Source organism: Talpa europaea, assembly GCF_964194135.1.
Source record: "Talpa europaea genome assembly, chromosome: 1".
Taxonomy (NCBI): Eukaryota; Metazoa; Chordata; class Mammalia; order Eulipotyphla; family Talpidae; genus Talpa; species Talpa europaea.
In genome coordinates, this window is record NC_140073.1 from 110,378,403 (window position 1) to 110,398,226 (window position 19,824).

The 19,824-nt window shown below is 40.6% G+C and overlaps 1 protein-coding gene across 12 annotated transcripts in view; it reads left to right on the forward strand.

Annotated features, from left to right (window-relative positions):
• RAPGEF4 (Rap guanine nucleotide exchange factor 4) overlaps nt 1-19,824 on the forward strand; it is a gene marked incomplete at both ends in the record, with an annotated part of 284,857 nt that overhangs the window by 22,854 nt on the left and 242,179 nt on the right. For all 12 annotated transcript variants that reach the window (XM_084236428.1, XM_084236432.1, XM_084236437.1 and 9 more), the window contains one exon: nt 17,074-17,216. In XM_084236428.1, coding sequence (XP_084092554.1) covers nt 17,074-17,216 — 143 coding nt within the window. The remainder of the gene's footprint in view (nt 1-17,073; nt 17,217-19,824) is intronic.

Sequence of the window (19,824 nt, forward strand, 5' to 3'; positions counted from 1 at the left end):
ACAGTAAAAAGAAGACTGTCGAATTGAATCTTTATCCCAAACTCATCATAATGCCTGCCATATGTCCTTGGCACAAATTGTGTTGCTGCCTGGGGCGTTCCATTCTTTGCAGTGAGGCATGCTGGAAATTTGTGTTGGTGAGGATGGCTCTTGCCATTTTACACTCTGAAGGGATACCCGAAGCTGTTTCCAAAGAGAATGAAATTCAAGGCATCTGTTTTCTTTGGCATTTGTAGTTTTGGAACTATGGAGGCAACATGTCTTGGACTTTGGTGGGTATGATGAAGGGTTTTATTTAGTTTAACAAAAATTTATCAAAAAATCTTATTCAATATTTTCTGTACTAACCTCTCCAGATCTATTTAACAGCCTATTCAGTGTGAATGAAAAGAGAATCTCACAATATTGGTGGAAAATGCCCCCTTCTGTGCTCTAAGTAGCCTCAAGTTTACTAATAGTCTTTAACTGCAAGGGCCCGAGCCAGCTCTACCACTCATTGAGCATCATTCTAACCAAATTCCTGAGTTTGGGGCCAAATTCAGGAACCAAATTCCTAACTTAGCAGTAGGTTCTGTTTTTGTTAAGATATATAGATTTTCAGTTGCCAAGTAATTATAGGGTAACGCTTTGACATAGCATCCTAATTTATTATTTATTTATTGGTTCAATATATAACCCCTCTTAGAGTATGGACTTTTTGAAAGCTAGACAGACTCTTCAGTGATAATTTAGCCTGATAGCTCCCTTTTGGTTATGAGCAAACCAAAGCCCAGGGTTTTTAAACATCTTGCTCAAGGCAGCACAGTGTGTTAGCAGCAGTGCCAAACACGAGCACCATAGTATCACTTCTACCACATCTGTGGGTCACAGGCCAGCCTGGATTCATGGGGCCAGAGGCGGTGATTAGTCCCCCTTTTTCTTTTTTTTCAACATTATTTTCTTGCATTGTAGTTAATTTTTAGACAGTATTTGATTTCTCCCCTCAGGTGTCTGAGCAAGTCCCTGTAGTAGTTCTCTCATCACCATCGCACCCGTGATCCATCACCACAGTCCCTAGACTCTTCCCTGTACTGTTTTGTCCCCTCTCGCTCTCCCTCACTGCTGTTTGCCTCAGGTCTTGGTCAGCTTGCAAGTTTTATCTTTTTCCTGACCCTTTGTTCAGTTTCTCTGTATTTCACATATAAGTAAAACCATCTGATATTTATCTTTTCCTTCTGACTTATTTTACTTAGCATTATCTCTTCCAGTTCTAACCATGTTGCCAGAAATAGCATGAGTTTATTTATTTGTTTTTGATCAATGTGTAGTATTCCGTTGTGAATATATTATACACCAACCTCTCAATCCATTCATCTGTTTGGGGGCATTTAGGTTGTTCCCATATTCCATATCTTGGCTATTATAAATTGTGCTGCAATAAACATAGGAGTGCAGGTTTCCTTTTGGATTAGTGTTTTTGTGTCCTTTGGGTAAATTTCTAGGAGTGGAATCGCTGGGTCATATGGTAGATCCATTTTTAGTGTTTTAAGTATCTTCCACACAGCTTTCCCTAGTGGCTGTAGTCCCACTTCTTGATGGAAATAATAAAAGCATTTGTGGCTATTTTTAATCCACCATACTCAAAGCTGAAATTTTGCTTTATAACATTTTAGCCATTATTTTTTCTTTAAAGATTTATTTGTACATAGAAGGGCTGGGGTACAGGCCAGAAATGCAGGAGGGTGAGAGGATCCATCAGAGACAGAGTGGGGAGCAGAATGAGCAGATCTACTGAAATACACTGCTGAGGGGAGCAGTGGGCAAGACAGGAGAGTTCCGTTGCACCATGTGGGTAGCTACCTGGTGCTGCAGTGGCTGCGAATTGCTTCATGGTGCTGAGACTTAACCCCTTGTGCCACCAGGGAGGCCCTAGCCATTATTTTTTCAAGTATTTTTCTGCTCTTATCTTTCTGACATTTCAATTATATGTAGATTAAATTCTCTTGATATTGTCCCACAGGTCACTAGTCAGTAGTGTTTTTTTTTTTTTTTTGTCCTTTTTCCTCTTTATGCTTTTGTTTGGGTAATTTCTACTGCCTGCTTTAAGTTTCATTGATATTTCTTTTCTGCAGTGCTGAGCTACTCTGATGCCCATCTGGTGATTTTTTTTCTATATTATGTATTTTTTAGATTTAGAATTTCCATTTTTTAGTAATATGCATATCACTGCTGATATTCCTCATTTTTTCAATCATGCTAATCTTTTAAATTTTGAAACATATTCATAATAGCTCTTTTAAAGCTGTTGGTATTTTCAACATCTGTCATCTCTGGGTCAGTTACTATTTATTTTTTTGGTTATGAGTCACATTTTCCTATTTTCATATGTAGTCATTTCTGATCATATGCTAGACATTGTAATGCTATGATATTTAGAGTCTGCGTTTTGTTTCTTTAAAGAATGTCAAGCTTCCATTTTCATAAGCACTTAACTTACTGGCCGATCAGCTTGCTTCTAATGAGGCTTATTTTTAAGTCTTCTAAGTCTAGTCTTGGGCTAGATTGGCCTTGTTGGCATCTCAAATGAATGTCCAGGGTCATCAGTGAGGTCTGTCTACTCTGGCTGTCCAAGTTGCTACATCAGCACTTTGTAACCTGCAGTGTTTCCATTCATCTGCCTACCCAGGAACTGTGGTCTCTCAAGCCTCACCTGAGGCTTGCACAAGTCTAGCCTACATGATAACTCAGTGTGATCTTTGTGCTAGAATTTGGAGTCCTACCTATGAGCAGCTTCCTTCTTTCTGCTCACTTTATTGGAAATTTCAGCTACCTCAGCACCCCTGAATTATTTTTTTAAAATATTTATTTATTGGGCCTCCCCGGTGGCGCAGCGGTTGAGCGCTGGGTTGCGAAGCTGCCCGCGGCCTCTGCGGCGCCGGTTCGATCCCTGGCTACTCCCCGGCCACCAGAGGAGGGTCCCACATGGCGCGCAGACCTCTCCTGCCGCCCGCTGCTCTCCTCAGCAGTTTACTTCTGTCCTTCTGCCTGCTCTGCTCCCCGATCTGGCTCTGGTGAATTCTCTCACCCTCCCGTGCTTCTGACTGTACCCAGTGCATGTATAAACAAAAAAACAAAAAACAAACAAACAAATAAATAAATAAAACATGCCTCTATAAAAAAAATTCTTATTAAAAAACATTTATTTATTTATTTATTTATTTATTTATTTATTTATACAAGAACTGGGGTATGGGCCAGATGCGTGGGAGGGTGAGAGGATTCACTAGAGACAGAGCGGGGAACAGAACAGCAGACTGATGAAATACACTAGTACACTGCTGAGGGGAGAAGCGGGCGCGACAGGAGAGGTCTGCCAGCGCCATGTGGGACCCTCGCTGGCCGGCCGGGATTGAGCCTACACTGCTGAGGCTGCGGACAGCTCCACAGCACTGCGCTCAACTGCCTGTGCCACCAGGGGAGGCCCAGCACCCCTGAATGCTAACTGCTGCAACACCTGCCCCAGGGGACTGCCATGCTCTGCAATTCCTCCCTCCCTGCCTGTGTTCCAGAAGGTGTCTCCAGGCAAAACATTAACACTATAGTGTGGATCCCTTCTTGTGGTCCCCTTCTTTCTGAAGTCATATTTCTTTGTTACTTCTTATCCAGTGTCTGAAAGCAGTGGCTTCATATATTTTGTTCAATTTTTATTTTTATTTTTTTGAAGATTTATTTATACAAGAACTGGGGTACAGGCCAGATGTGCAGGAGGGTGAGAGAATTCACCAGAGTCAGAGTGGGGAACAGAACAGGCAGACTGATGAAATACACTGCTGGGGGGAGCAGCTGGCGAGACAGGAGAGGTCTACCTCGCCATGTGGGCATCTCTGCGGCTGGCAGGGATCGAACCAGCACTGCAGAGGCTGTGTTCAACTGCCTGCGCCACCAGGGAGGCCCTATTTTGTTCAATTTTTAAATTGTTTACTGTGGGAGGTTTAGCTGGCATTGGTTACTCCATGATAGATAGAACTAAAATTTCTCTTCCTTTTACATTGAAATAATACATGTTTTTAGTAAATAGAAAATTTGTCATATTAAAGAAAAAAATTTGCCATTCTATGCAGTGCTTAAATGTACAGATTACACATAGTCATTAAATATAGAGATGGTTGGGCCTCCCCTGGTGGCACAGCGGTTGAGCGCTGGGCTGCAGGGCTGTGAGGGTCCCACAAAAAAAACAAAACAAAACAAAAATAATACATAGAGACTGTTTTGCTAGTAAACTAAAGATAACTGTAGGACTTTCTTTGATACTTGATAAGTCAGTGTAGTTCAATAACAGGTTGATGAGCTGATGAAATACATTGTGGTTAAAACCCTTGGCACCTATCTGGGCATCCTAAGTTTTTATTTTATATTCTTGGATTCTTTGCTGGGAACCCTGGAATTCTTGTTATTTAGTCCTCTGCCTGAATTCTGTTTCCATAGGAAGACTGCATATTTAAGTTTTCATAATCTCTTTCCTAATATAGAGACCTGTCTTCATCCCTTTGTTTACATACCAGATTTTCTATTCCTCTCTGTTCATTATCAATTAAGCTAAAACTCGAAACTTGCCCCCATTTTTTTATATAGTTATATCCTACTACAAGCATTGTGTGGCAGGAGAGATTAGTTACCACAAGAATAGCTTGATTACTTCAACACAGGAAAAATAAATCCACTTGTAGTTGCTGGTGCTAACTTATATATTCTACTTTAGAACCATTTTGATTTGGGGCCTATTTTAATGGATTTGAGTGTTTCTCTGTGGGCTGGGTGCTGCTGAGCAGATTGTAATTTTAAATAGGGTGGTCAGTGCCGCCTTTATTGAGAAGAGTGTTGGTGCTCAGACTTGTACTAGGGGTGAGTCGTGCAGGTAACTGGGGAAAGTCTCCCCAGCAGAAGGAACAGGATCACAGGACTCTGGGGCCTTCAAGGTGCAGCAAAGACTCCTGTGTGTCTGGACAAGAGGGAATAAGAGGGAAATAGAAGAGGATAAGGTTCCAAGGAAAACAGGGGTCTGGAGTGGGACATGGGTGCCAGCTTATGCAGGAACTTGGGTTTTCACTCTGAGTGCAGTGGGGAGCCACTGCAGACTTTAGAGCAGAGACATGATGTGATCCAACTTACATTTGAAACGGTTGCCTCTGGATCCTGTAGGGAGAAGTGACTCTAGGAAAGCATTTGGAGAGGCAATAGGATACATGAAGCTTTCATTGAATAGCTGGGTTTAAAATAAACAAGTGAAAATCCCCAAGGCTTAGTCTATGTATTGTACTCATAAGCCATTTCTCATTCTTTTTTAAAAATAGACTTAATTTTTGGAGCAGTTTTAGGTTCACAGTAAAATTAAGTGGGAAGTACAGACAGTTGCCTTATACCCCACATACATATACACAACCTCCTCTACGACCAGCTTCCCCACTGGGGTGGTACATTTTTTACAACTGATGAACTATGTGACACATAATTATCACCCCAAACCCAGAGTTTATATTAGGGTTCTCATGGGTTTTGGACAAATATATAGCAACATGTATCTGACTTTATAGTACCCTACCCAATTCTCTTTATTTATTTTTTTAAGATTTATTTATGTATGCATACAAGAGCTGGGGCACAGGCCAGAGATGCGGGGGGTGAGAGGATCCGCCAGAGACAGAGTGGGGAACAGAACAGGCAGATTGACAGAAACACACTGCTGAGGGGAGCAGCGCGCGAGACAGGAGCGGTCTGCTGCGCCATGTGGGTTTCTACCTGGCCGGCCAGGCATTGCATTTGTGCTGCAGAGGCTGTGATTGCTTCATAGTGCGATGCTTAACCCCTTGTGCAACCAGGGAGACTCCCAATTCTCTTTTTTTTTTTTTTAAAGATTTATTTATTTATTTATACAAGCACTGGGTACAGTCAGAGGCGCGGGAGGGTGAGAGAATTCACCAGAGCCAGAGCGGGGAGCAGAGCAGGCAGAAGGACCGAAGTACACTGCTGAGGGGAGCAGCGGGCGGCAGGAGAGGTCTGCGTGCCATGTGGGACCCTCCTCCGGTGGCCGGGGAGCAGCCGGGGATCGAACCAGCACTGCAGAGGCTGCGGGCAGCTTCGCAACCCAACGCTCAACCACTGCGCCACCGGGGAGGCCCCCAATTCTCTTTTAAATGCAGAGGTTTTCAATTCGCTGACTCAGAGAGAAAAGTGTTTTCAAAACTTCTTTTCAAAATATGCTTCCCTCTACTGCTGTGTGTGAGCCTGTGTTTGAGGCCACAGCAAATTGGGATGGTAAGAAGACTGAGAGTCACTGTTCTAGGTACTGCATCCCCAATTCTCTCCACCATCCCCTCCTCTATATATTTCCTTTTCCCCCCACTTTCTTTCTCCTTCAAGGCTCTTCTTGTTGCCCAAGGACAGAGATTGCTAAAAAAAGATTATGTGAAGGATCTGACTCTAGAGGACTGCTGTTCTCTAATCCTCACAACCTAAGGCCCTAGGGCTCTCCAAATGTTTAGTTGTAGTTTTTGCTTTTGAACAGTCATCTCAAGTTTAAGTATAGCACTGTGGAATGATTTTTAGAGCCTCTGCTTACTATGGTGAAAATAAGAGAAAAAGTAGTCATCATTTCAAACTTACCTGGAAAGCATCTTGAGGAAACATTAGCTTTTTAGAAGCCATTCTAAAATTTTAAGAAGCTTTAAGAAATTATTTTAAACTCAGTGCTAGAAGAACAAGTGCATTACCAGGGGAGATTTTGATAGAGTTCTATTTTATGTGCTGTTTGGGAGTAAGCATCCCAATTTGGCTGGGGCCTAGACAACCTCTTGCTGGGGGTATGTTGTGGAGCAACTTATGACCAACCGGTATTGAGTTTAGAAGCTCATGGAACATTCAGAGAAGATTTTTGAAAAGGGTCTGTTAAAGTTGTTCAAAGCTGTACTTTGGTTTTATATTTTCATTTTCATTATAATGAAACAAGTTACAATATACTGAGCCTGGTCAAGGACATTTTCCTCTCTCCATTCTCAAACAAGTGCAGGCTCAAGTATTATTTAAATACCAATTAGCAGGGCTATTCCTGCCCTTCGATTTTATACTTGTCCTAATAGCCCTGGACCCCAGAGCTGGCATCTCTCCAGCATGGGACAGATGTCAGAGTGGCTGTTTGCAAAAGGGAAGGGGAGGTATCCTCTTCTCTCCAGTTGCTCTATTCAGGGCTGAAATGGTGCACAGCGACTCCAGTCACATCTCTCCTATCTCATTTAGGACCCCAAGAGGTAGTTTTCTCTTCATTCATAGGTACTCAAAAGCAAGAAGTGTGATTTATGAGTAGGGAGATATTAAGCGAGGCATTTGCAGACTTCAGTGCTCAGCAACCTGTTGGTAGCTGTGCAGGTCATATTTTGGAAAGTTTGCAGAGGTCTTGACCTGTTTTGCAACAGTCAGCCTCAGCTGTGAGGGTAAAATACTGCAGTTGCACCTGAGGTCATAGGACCGATCAAGGGGATTTTTCTGATTCGTTCTCAACAAGGACAGACTTAAAAACTGAGAGAATTTTGGCAACTGATTGAACTGAGGGATGTGTGCCAGTGTGTGTGTTTGTGGTTAAAGAAAAAATATTCCAGAATACTTGTTAAAGATGGTAAGGTAGATTTTATTCAGAATCATTGCAATAGGTGTGAGAGCCACTGCAATGGGATTTTATAGTAGGGGTTCCAGATGGGGCTCAACTCTAAATACAGCATGGACTAGGGGAAATTTATAGCCAAGGGGCTGGTGGGGAGGGGGTCTGTGAATGGAACATTACTAAGAGGAAACCTCGGGGGCAGAGGACTTCTGGCTAAATTGGCCTAACAGAATTCTTGCTGAAGTCTGGCCTGTTGATCAGACACCACCTGGGGATGGTGGAGGAAGAGGAACCTGACCAGTTATGGGGGTGGTGTCAGAAAGAGGGGAATATAGAAAGGATGGTGGGGTGGGTGGCTCTGGTTATACTGGCCAACGGGTTCTTGCTAAAACTGCATTTTATAAGGACATAGTAGAGAGGCCTAGGAGAAGTTTCAGAAGCCTGACTAAAGTTGGGTCAAATAAGTAAAAAAACCAAATGTAAGAGGCAACTATAAATCAGAGACATTCTGCAGGGGAGGGGGAGAGAGAGGGATCAAAACAGGGGAGTGAGGAGCACAAAGGACTATAGTGATGGTGCACGGGTGAACTGGTGGTTGAAATTCTATGGGGACTACACCTGAGAGGAGAAAGCATACATTGTACAAAAATAATAATGTAACATATATATATATATATAAAATAAATTTTAAAAAAGGAAGCTTTGTTAGTATGTGTGTTTGTTATGTGTGTATTTGTATCTGTGTGCATACATCTCTGTGTGTGTCTGTGAATATGTCTCCACGTCACTGTGTGTGTGTGTGTGTGTGTGTGCTTGTGTGTGTGGTATGGTGAAGGCTTTGTGGGAGTAACATGGAGGGAGAAGAGCATGTCTCTAAGGAAGAAGGGTCTTTGTGATTGGCCATGTTTTTAGGACTAAATGACCAAACAATGGTGGTGGTGTAGTCATAGAAAGAAACAAGAAAGAGCTGATTTTAGGAAGAATTTACAATCAAGTCTTTGTAGAACTTTAATTCATACATGATATCTGTTCCTCCTCTGAATTCTATTCCCTTCCTTCCTACTTTAACTGTGCTTCTTATCCCATTTCTCCTTGATACGTTCTGTACAGTACACATCTTAACAATTTTCACTTCCTGGATGCAGGAATTGTGTTTTTATATCACCCAAGTGCTTTATTCTCCTCTAATATAGGTGCTCAAAAATATTTGTGGATAGAGTGAGTGCATTTTCAACATCTTTATGAATTTTGTTGACATTGTTGGAAAAACTTGTAATTAGGAGAGAGTAAACATTTCAGTATTCTAAGTGGTTAATAATCATATAATTAAAATGATAACATGATAAGTGGTAAACATCTTGAGTTTCAAAGACTTTTGATATATCCATGTCATCGTTGGCATTATAAATACACACAATTTTAGCATGCTAATATCTAACCTCTGTCAAATGTGTTTGTTTTTGAAATGGGGTTCAAAATATCTGCTTCATTTAACAGGTCTGTGAAGATCAAAATTTTCAAAGTTCTTTGAAAGTTAACAGCATTACAAAAAGGCTGAGATTGTCAAGTATGTAGGGGTTGAGGTCTTACTGTTGTTAGAGAAGAGAAAAAAACAAACTTGTACACCTATTTATAAAATCTTCCAAGGGCACTCAAGAATTCTAGTATATGTTTTAAAGTTCTTTATTCATTTCTTTCATTAGAAACTTTTCTTTAAAGGTTTTTGTGGCTAATGATGATAAAGAGGATGGTACAAGTGTTTTTTTTGTTTTGTTTTGTTTTTTTGTGGGACCCTCGCCATCGGCCGGGGAACAAACCGGCGCTGCAGAGGCTGCGGGCAGCCTCGCAGCCCAACGCTCAACCACTGAGCCACCAGGGGAGGCCCAAGAGGATGGTATAAGTAAAAATAGCTTTTGTAACCTTTTACACTGATAGTTTATAAAGTTCACATGTATTATCTTGGATTAACAATGCATTGCGGGAGGAGCCTAACTTTATAACCTCAAGTTACTGTCAAACAAAATGAGTCAACACAATGTGCAAAATCATTTTAATGCAAATGTATTTTGTTAACATGACACCCATGTTCATTTTACTGATCTTCAAATGACTTTTGGAAATTAAGAAAAATGCAGGTGCAGTAGAGGGAATTAAGTGTTACATATATTCTTGCCAGATGACAGTGCTCTGGTTAAGTTTACTTTTGTCGCCCATTTCTTGATCCAGCCTTCTCTTTGATTATAGGAAGTCAGCAGTGCGGAGAACCCCTTCCCCACCCCCTTTATTTCCCCCTTCTCCATCTACTTCCTGCACCCCCACAGGTCTAACTATTGGGTGTTGGAATCTGCTGTCCCCAGGAGAGGCCCCCGCAGAGCTTCTGCAGCTAATTGATGAGGAGGTGGTCCTCCATGGCAGATAGTGATTATTATACAGACAAACAGAAGTCAGCTAAGAGGCTATGTTTTGACTGATTTTATAGTTATTGTACATTTTTCCCCACAAAAACTCATGTGTTGGACCTCCCCTGGTGGTGCAGTGGTTGAGCGCTGGGCTGCGATGCTGCCCCCAGCCTCTGCAGCACCGATTCGATCCCCGGCTGCCTGGCCAGTGTCCCACATGACGTGCAGACCTCTCCTGCCGCCTGCTGCTCCCCTCAACAGTGTATTTCGTCAGTCTGCCTGCTCTGCTCCCCGCTCTGGCTCTGGTGAATTCTCTCACCCTCCTACACTTCTGACTGTACCCAGTGCTTGTATAAATAAATAAATAAATCTTAAAAAAAAAAAAAAAAAAAACAAAACTCATGTGCTATTGTTTTGTGTCCTGACCATCCTAGAAACTGGTTAATGAGTCCCAAGAATTAAGATATAGGAGCATATTAAAATTTCACATTTGCATGATGTATGTGAGCAGTACCTGGAATCTCGAACCTTTGCTAACCTTAACCTTTGCACATCTATTGGTAGTTCCATTGAAGGGGAGCACATGTGTCACTTTCTGGGTCATTTTGAAGTAAAGGCAATCAGACCCAGCACACTCAGGAAAACCTTTACTTCTTCTTTAACTGTTTAGATAGGAGAACTGTATCAGAAAGAGAGCTATTGCCAGAGGATACCAGAGGACTTTGCTTTTTTATTTTTTTAAAATCTGAAACACTTATCTGCATGGCAGGGGAAACAGTTACCAAACATCTGCTCTTTTTAACTTTATGTGAGTTGCCCTGTGCCTTGAAAGCCCAGACCCTTATCCCCACCTGTGGCTCAGGATGATGTAAAACTTCCATTCCCTTTGATTCTCATGTCTTTTGGGGGTTTCTGTATGTATGTAATTAAATTAGTGTTTCCCCTGTTAATCTGCCTATGTCAACGTAATGATTAGACCAGCCAAAGAACCTAGAGAGATAAAAGGGAACGTTTTCCCTCCCCAACATATGTTTGCCTACCCTGTTGTATATTTGCAGCAAGGTCCTGCCCAGCACATTGTATGTACCCAGGTCATGGTCTTTATACTAGAGTATTCTCATTCTGACTACGTGACTCCCTTTCCTATTAGATTATGAGCTCCTGGGGGGTAGGCCTTGCATCTTGCTCATCTTTGTTCTTCCAGGAAGGGGATCTAATGTTCAGTAGGAAAACAATATACTTTACTGAATGAAATGAATCAATAAAATGAATGTCCATTTATGAAAGAATGTGTTTGGTGAATGGAGATTCATTTAAAGTTCCATAGATTATTGATAATTCATATTGCAAAGGCATGTTAATTTGCATTCTTAATTTGAAGGATAAATGTGATAAAAAGATATAAATAAGTATTAAACCACTTCTTTCAAGATTATAAACCTATTTCTAAGAAGGATCTCTTGGTACTTCTAGCAGGCATTATACCATTACTTAAAATATCTCAGCCTCTACCTGGGCACTGTGGGATCTGTAAAGGAAGCGCCAGGCATGACTTCTGTGGAGACTCTACCTGGCATTAGGAAATTTTGGATTCATAGAGAAGAGGGGCAATGAAGAATTCTTACTGATTACAGAGGTGGGATAGTAAAGATATCAGCTAATAGCTGAGTGGAGTTTTTCACTTGACATTTTAAAGAAGGATCTCTTGGTACTTCTCACAGGCATTATACCATTACTTAAAAGATGTTTTATCAAAAATATTTTTAGTTTGCACCACTTGCCACCTCAGATGAATCAATCGCTGTCTGACCTTTCCAACTAAATTAGAAAGTTTTTAGTGACAGACTCTGAAGTTCATCCAGAAAGAGCAAAAGAACCACGAGAAGAAAAAGCTAAAACAAAGCAGGAAAACATAGTAATTAAGTTGTTTCTAAAAAAAAAAAGACTCATGTCATATTTTGCTAAATGAATAGATGAATGATGTTATCTCCAAGAAGACAAAAACCTACAAGTGTGAAATGTGCAGTAACAAAATAATGAGCTGAGATGCCCCCAAAGAAATTGTTACATTTGCACTTCAGAGAAGAGAGTGGACGTTTTAAGGAAAGATTCTGTGAAGGAAGTATAGTCTAAGCCAGTCATAAGGAGATGAATGTGAGAAAATAATGGCGTCTGTCTTAGTTTTTCTATTGTTATGTAACAGATTACCACAGACTTAGTGGCCCCACACAACCCATAGTTATTCTCTGGCCCTGTCGTGGTCAGGAACCTCACCATGCTTGTCTGGAGCTTCTGTTCAGGGTCTTAAAGGTGGAAGTCAAGGTGCCAAGTGGGCTGTGCTCCCTTCTGAGCTCACGGTCCTATTCGAAGCTCACCTGCTTGTTGCTAGAATTTGGTGCTTTGTAGGACTGATGTCCCTGTTTTCTTGCTGGCTATCATCAGGTAACGGTTATATAGACCTTACCCCATGGCCCTCTTGCAACCTGGAAGTTTACTTTCTCAGAGCAGCAAACGAATCTCTTCCTTCTTTGACCCTCTTGTAAAATACTTACTTGATTAGGTCAGGCCCATCTTGGAGGAAAAAAAAAATCTCCCTTTTGGTTAACTTAAATTCCACTGATTAGGGACTTGAATGATCTCTCCCTTCGCCATGCACTTTAACACGAACACGGAGATCCATTTCTTCTTTTGCCATGGTCTATTGACTAAAAGCGAATTACAGCTTCTGCCCATACTCAAGGGGATTGAGCATACAGGGTGTTGGTCATTGGGGATCACATTTAAATCTCACCTACCACAGTGTCTTCTCTTGTAAATGATTCTTTTTGTTGTTGTTTGAACATGTTTTAAAAGTGAACTTCTTTAAAAAGTGGTTTAAAAAATGTGCCCTGGTGGTCAGATGCCAGGCTAAGGAAAATAACATCTCTATACTTGCAGGTTTAATTTACTTTTACTTAAGGGACCAGCTGTACAGATATTAAGGGAGTTGAAAGGAGTGCCTTGAGTGAGTTATAATTAGAGAAACCTGCATCATCATTCTGCTAGACCATGAGAGCTCCCTAACTGGTCTCTTGGCTGCTGGTCTGTACTTATCTCGCATCTGCCTCTGCTTGGTGTTAAGTTGATCTTTCCAAAATGCACATCAGATTGTGCCACTACCCTGCTTAAAATACTTCTGCTGACTATTAGCTTTCTAGCCCCAGGTAAGGGTTGCCATGCTGTTCAGCTTCATGTGCCCCATGTTGACCCTCAACAGAAGCAGTGACAATAAGGGTTAAGAAGAGGGGGATGGGTTTGGGAAAGTCTGAGTTGGTGGAATGATCTGGATCTGCTGAGGAGGATGACCCTGCTCCATGCACAGAAATAAGGAGAGCAGGTGCAATAACAGATGTGAGAGAAAAGATGAGTTCAGTTTGAGCTTGCTGTAGAACATCACATCCAGGTCTCACTACATGCTCAGCCTCTACCTGGGCACTGTGGGATCTGTTAAGGAAGTGCCAGGAATGACTTCTGTGGAGACTCTAACTGGCATTAGGAAATTTTGGATTCATAGAGAAGAGGGGCAATGAAGAATTCTTACTGATTACAGAGGTGGGATGGTAAAGATGTCAGCTAATAGCTGAGTGGAGTTTTTCACTTCACGAAGTTCCCAGCGAAAGCAATGAGAGATAAACTATGGTTTTTGAAGTTTCTGTACCTTCAATATTTAAATGTAGGAAGACATTATTAGGGCTTAATTGGGGAATACTCAGAGGTATCAAGAAGAAAGGTTCAACCTTGCTCTGGTTGCCTCAAGTTGACTGTGTTTCTAAGTCTTCAAAGAACCTGGTTACAAGTCTTGAAGTTCTTTTGGGTGGTGTAGAAATAAATGAGTTTTTCTTCTGCTTTATGAAAGTCTAGTTTCTTCTGTAAGAAGAAACAGTCTCTAGACATCTTAATCTAGAGAATACAAAATGGTAGTCAATAAATTGAAACTACCCTGTAGATATTTTTGTGTGTGTGGTCCATATGGTATTTAAGAAATATCAACAAACATCCAGATACTATCTTTCCTTGGATAGTATTTTGGAAGATCTGATAACAACTGGTCCACATGTCCACAGAAATATAGTAGACAGTTCCATTTCTGCATTTCCCTTTAATCCTCATTATTCCCTAAAAATGCCAACAGTGAGTATGAGTTCTCATCTGTCCTTGTGCTTCCACTATTACTTTCTTATAGTAGAGATTTCCCCCCTTATATTTGGTTCACTTTACTCTTTTCAATATAGGCAACTATAGTTTTTTTTTTTTTAAACTGTTACTCCTTTTACCTTATTGACCTCTGCAGGCATTTGTGCTTATAGCCTCAATTTTTAAGTTAAATCTACATTTTCATTTATATTACCATATCCTGGAGCTTCTAGGGGATTCAGCACTACATCTGAGCATCACCTTGAATCAACTGATGTTGATTCCTGCCATAGCCATCTGTAAAGGCTCCCTCCTGCTTTTCCTTTACTCTTGCACTACCAGATTCTCAACACTTTTGATACCAGAGTGTGGGTTTTCCACTCACCAAGCAATTCTGAGACCCCAGCTTGGTGTGTACAATTCAACTCCTTCTCACACTCCTTCTTATATTGTCTCCCCCAAGACAGCATCAAATCCCACAGGTAAAGGGCACCATCCATATGACTGTCGCCCTTCCTCCCTCCCTTCAGATGCCAGTCACCAGTTCATGTTGTCACCTGTGCTTATGAGCAAATCTGGTTTTTAATTAGAGGTTCTCACAATCTCCTCCCTGGGTTTAATTCATTTACTATAGTGACACATAGCACTCAGGAAAACCTTTATTTCCTAGATTGTTGATTTGTTATAAAAGGATATAACAGCTGGAATAGCCAGAATGGAATAGGTACATAGGGCAAGTTATGGGAAGGGGAAGAGCTTTTATGCCCTCTCCACGCACTCCATTCTCCCTGAATTCCATGTTATGAACCAGGAAGCTCTTTGAAGCCTTTAGTTCAGGGATTTTTATGGATTTTCATTATTTAGGCATGACTGATGAAATCTTCGGCCATTAGTAATTGAACTCAATCTCCAGTTCCCCTTCTCTCTTGCAGGTCAGAGACTGAGGCTGGAAGGTCCTATCTTTTAAAAATATAATTTATATATATATATATATATATTTATTTACACCATTACTCATTTTTGTACAATGTATGCTTTCTCCTCTCAGGAGAAAATCCCCATAAAATTCCCACCACCAGTTCACCTGTGCACCATCACCATAGTCCCTTGTCTCTTCCCTCCCCTGTTTTAATTCCACTCCCTCCCTGTCCCCTGCAAAATGTCCCTGATTAATAGTTGCCTGCTAATTTTATTTATTATTTTATTATTTTTTTCCTGATCTTTAAGGTCCTATCTTCTAATCACATAGTTGATTCCTTTGAAAACTAGCCCCATACCTAGGGACTTTTTAAAAGTCACATTATTAATATAAAAAGGTGATGAATAATATGACACTTTTTTTTTATAGAGGCATGTTTTATTTATTTATTTGTTTGTTTGTTTGTTTGTTTTTTGTTTATACATGCACTGGGTACAGTCAGAAGCGCGGGAGGGTGAGAGAATTCACCAGAGCCAGAGCGGGGAGCAGAGCAGGCAGAAGGACCGAAGTACACTGCTGAGGGGAGCAGCGGGCGGCAGGAGAGGTCTGCGCGCCATGCGGGACCCTCCTCTGGTGGCTGGGGAGCAGCCGGGGATGGAACCGGCACTGCAGAGGCTGCGGGCAGCTTCGCAACCCAGCGCTCAACCGCTGCGCCACCGGGGAGGCCCAACACTCTTTTACCTTTGTGGCTCTAAGGGGACTTAAGGAATTGAGGACAAAAGACAAAATATTATAACAAAAGCTACATAGCTCTTATACAGAAAATTACAAAAGTTTTGGGAGCTGTGTGCCAGAAAAAGTAAATAAAGGACATACATACATACATATGTGTGATATTATGGAGCACACTATACCACCATCTGTGACAGTCATGTTTTATTTTTTATTTTTATTTTATTTTATATATTTTTTACATCATTTTTCATTTTTGCACAATGTATGCATTTTCATCTTGGTTATAGTCACCATACAATTCCCACGCCCCCTTATTTGACCCTAATCTCTCCTACTCCTCCCCCCATAGTGTGTCTCTGGTTTATAGTTGCTTGTTGATTTTGAGTTTTACTTTATTATAATTAGTCTTTTTCCTGGTCCCTTATTTAGGTTTTCTAAATTTCTGCTATGAGTGAGACCATCTGATATTTTTCTTTTTCTTTCTGGCTTATTTCACTGAGCATGATCCCTTCCAGCTCCATTCATGTTATCGCAAATGGCATGAGTTTATCTTTTTTGATTGCTGAGTAATATTCCATTGTGTATATGCACCACAGCTTCTTGATCTAGTCATCTATTTTTGGGCATTTGGGTTGTTTCCATAGCTTAGCTATTGTAAGTAGTGGTGCTATAAACATAGGGGTGCAGGTGCCTTTTTGAATTAATGATTCTGTGTCCTTTGGGTAAATACCTAGGAGTGGAATTGCTGGATCATATGGAAGCTCCATCTTTAGCAGGTTGAGGAATCTTCACACAGCTTTCTATAGTGGTTGGACCAGTTTGCATTCCCACTAGCAGTGCAGGAGAGTTCCTTTCTCCGCATCCTCCCCAACATTTGTTGTTGCTAGTTTTTTTAATATGTGCCATTCTCACTGGTGTAAGATGGTATCTCATTGTAGTTTTGATTTGCATTTCCCTGATTACAAGTGATGCTGAACATTTTTTCATATGCCTGTTGGCCATTCGCCTTTTCTCTTTGGAGTGTGACAGTCATGTTTTAAAGTGAATCTTTGATAAAGACCTGGAACTTCTTATAATGGACATAGGTGGGTAAATATTTGCAGTGAAATACTTACAATGGGATAATTGCATAGACTTGAATATAATTGGAACGATGCTGGCTAACTCAAGTATCCTTACTGATACCCCTTTTTGTGTTGTTTCTTCCCTTTCTATAGACCATTGGAACGATCCAGTGAAGATGTGGATATAATCTTCACACGGCTGAAAGAAGTTAAAGCTTTTGAGAAATTTCACCCAAATCTCCTTCATCAGATTTGTTTATGTAGTTATTATGAGAACCTGGAAAAAGGAATAACATGTAAGAAATACAACCACAGTGGTATATTTCCATGTATGCTTTGTGCTCATTTGTGATTACCCTGTGGAGATCACAATAGCAGATGGAGTATTTTTATGCCAAATATGTGAACTTTAACCAAAAGGATTGACATTTCTCTCTGCTTTGTTTATTCAGTTCAATGTAGCATTTCCTTAACTCCTTTGTTGACAGTATGTAAGTGGTCCTTCCAGGGCAACCTATTTTGCTAATGGTGCTGGAAGGACACACTGATTCATATGTTTAGCTATATCGTTAGCCATTCAAATATTTATTTTCTCCAAGCAAAGAAATATGTGGACTATATATATTACATCAAGATAAAAGGTCTCTTCACTAACATTAATATTAATGTTTTGAATTAACCTCACTGAGACTGTCTATTCCAGGTGTGGCTAAAAGGCAGGGAAAATAAAGCAACAAGGTAAAAATTGCATTTAAGAAAGTATTTTCTCCATAAGAAAGCAATGCTTTCCCATCTGGTGGGATCTCTTATTCTGCAGTTAACAGAAAACTCCCATCTAACTGGTCAGAATAATCAATGACTCATACAAGAAAGAAAAAGTCGATTACTCATATGCCGTGAGTCCTGAGGCAGAATGATTTCAGAATTGGTTGATTTGATTGACATTATCAGGGCTCCAGGTCCCTCCCATCTTGGTTTCTTTTTTTCCTGTGTATCCACAGGTGTTGGTTTTTGTCCTCAGACTTGTCCCAAGTGATTCTAAGTCAGCACTGCAGGAGGTATTACTTGCTGATACAAAACTTGTGCTGAAGCTTTTTCTTCCTGTGTCTCTTTTTCAGAAGTGCCCCAGAGTACTTCCTGCATTGTGTCATTGGGCAGAACTGTATCATAGGAACACATCTAAGCCAATCACTGGCAAATATAACAGGAACACTATGATTAATTTAGAACAATGGTGATTACCCTTGTGGGACTGGGGAAGAAACTCATAAGCTCTGAGCACTTGGCCCTATGGAGGAGCTTCAAAATCTGGGTTCAGCTGGATGAGAGGAAAGGAGAACATGATTTTGGGTGGAAAACCCACAGGGTCTGTCACAACCTCATGGTAAAATATTAAAAAAATAATAAAAATCTGGGGCCTCCCTGGTGGCGCAAGGGGTTAAGAAGCAACTATGAAGCTCTCTGCAGCTACTGCAGCACAAGTTCGATCCCCCCGCCGGCCAGGGAGCTTCCCACATGGCGCAGCAGACCTCTGTTGACTGCCCGTTGCTCCCCTCAGCAGTGTACTTCTGCTGGTGAATCCTCTCACCCCCCACATCTCTGGCCTGTATCCCAGCTCCTGTATACATAAATAAATAAATCTTAAAAAAAAATAAAATCACCTACAATCTTCAAACTCAGAGATTACTACTAACATTTTATGCGTATCCTTCAGATGTGTTCTCATGCATACACATGCAATCATAATCACACTTCTAGGAAAGAAAATTATCCATATAATGTTGCTTTCAAATCAATATATTTTTCTTATTGATACCAGAAACTTCAGTCTTTTGGGGGCTAAGACTCTATTTTCTGTTTCTTAAAGCCAGTTTCAAAATGAATTCTTTATGATATGTAATATGTGTTTGATTGGCAGATGATAATGACTTTTGAGGCCAAAAAGTTCATGAAAGACAAAGCCCTATCTCTTAAAGAAGTCACTTAGGTAGGCTCAGAATAGCAGCTACTGAGAGGCCACCTGTAGACTCCTCATTCTCTCATCATAAGCTACTCATGGACCCTGAAGGGATGCGGTGGTGGTTCTTTGCCTTTCCACGGAGGGCCTTAGGGAGGTTAGAGCAGTGCATCATCATTGATTGTGGCTCCCAGAAGCTTGCTCTTATGCAGTGAGCTCCCCCCTCGCGGAACTCAGCCCTCCCACTGAGTATGTCATGTGATTTTACATTGAGTCACTTGAACTCTGACTCTGTGATAACAATTTTAAAATATCAGACATTCCATCTTACTTATTTAGTGAGGATGTTTAAAAGGACGGTTGAGTTTTTTGAACCAGTGTTTCAGAATGACTTTCCACAGTGTTGGTGTTACTATGATATGGGAACTAAGGTTTCTGCCAAATAGCTACATGTTTTTCTCTCTGAGATTACAAAAGTAAAGCAAAATCAGGTTCAGAAATTTCCGATGGTAAATATTTTCAAAGAGTTGTTAACTCCTCATGCATAAAGCAGTGAATTTTTAGAACAAGCAAGATAATGAACAATGAATATACAATAGTTAAAATTTGTAAAGCAGATTTTATTTTTTAAATCATTTATTGGTTAGCTTAATAGGAGACAGTCTAGTCAAGAAAACACTGCTTTTAATCTCAATAGATCTAGGAAAGTTGAGGTCGTGGTCTGATATTTTGTTGACTCAACTAACCTTGTTAATAGGTGCTCCATTAGGTTAATAATTTTCCAAGAATTACAATATAATGAAATTACATAGAACATCAGCCAATTGTCCTTAAATTCAAAGGAACTTCTAGCATTTACGGTTATCATCTTTCTTACTGCACTGTAAATATGAAAGAGTTCTATTTAAGTTCTACTTCATAGAATGTTGAGTAAATAGGATATAATT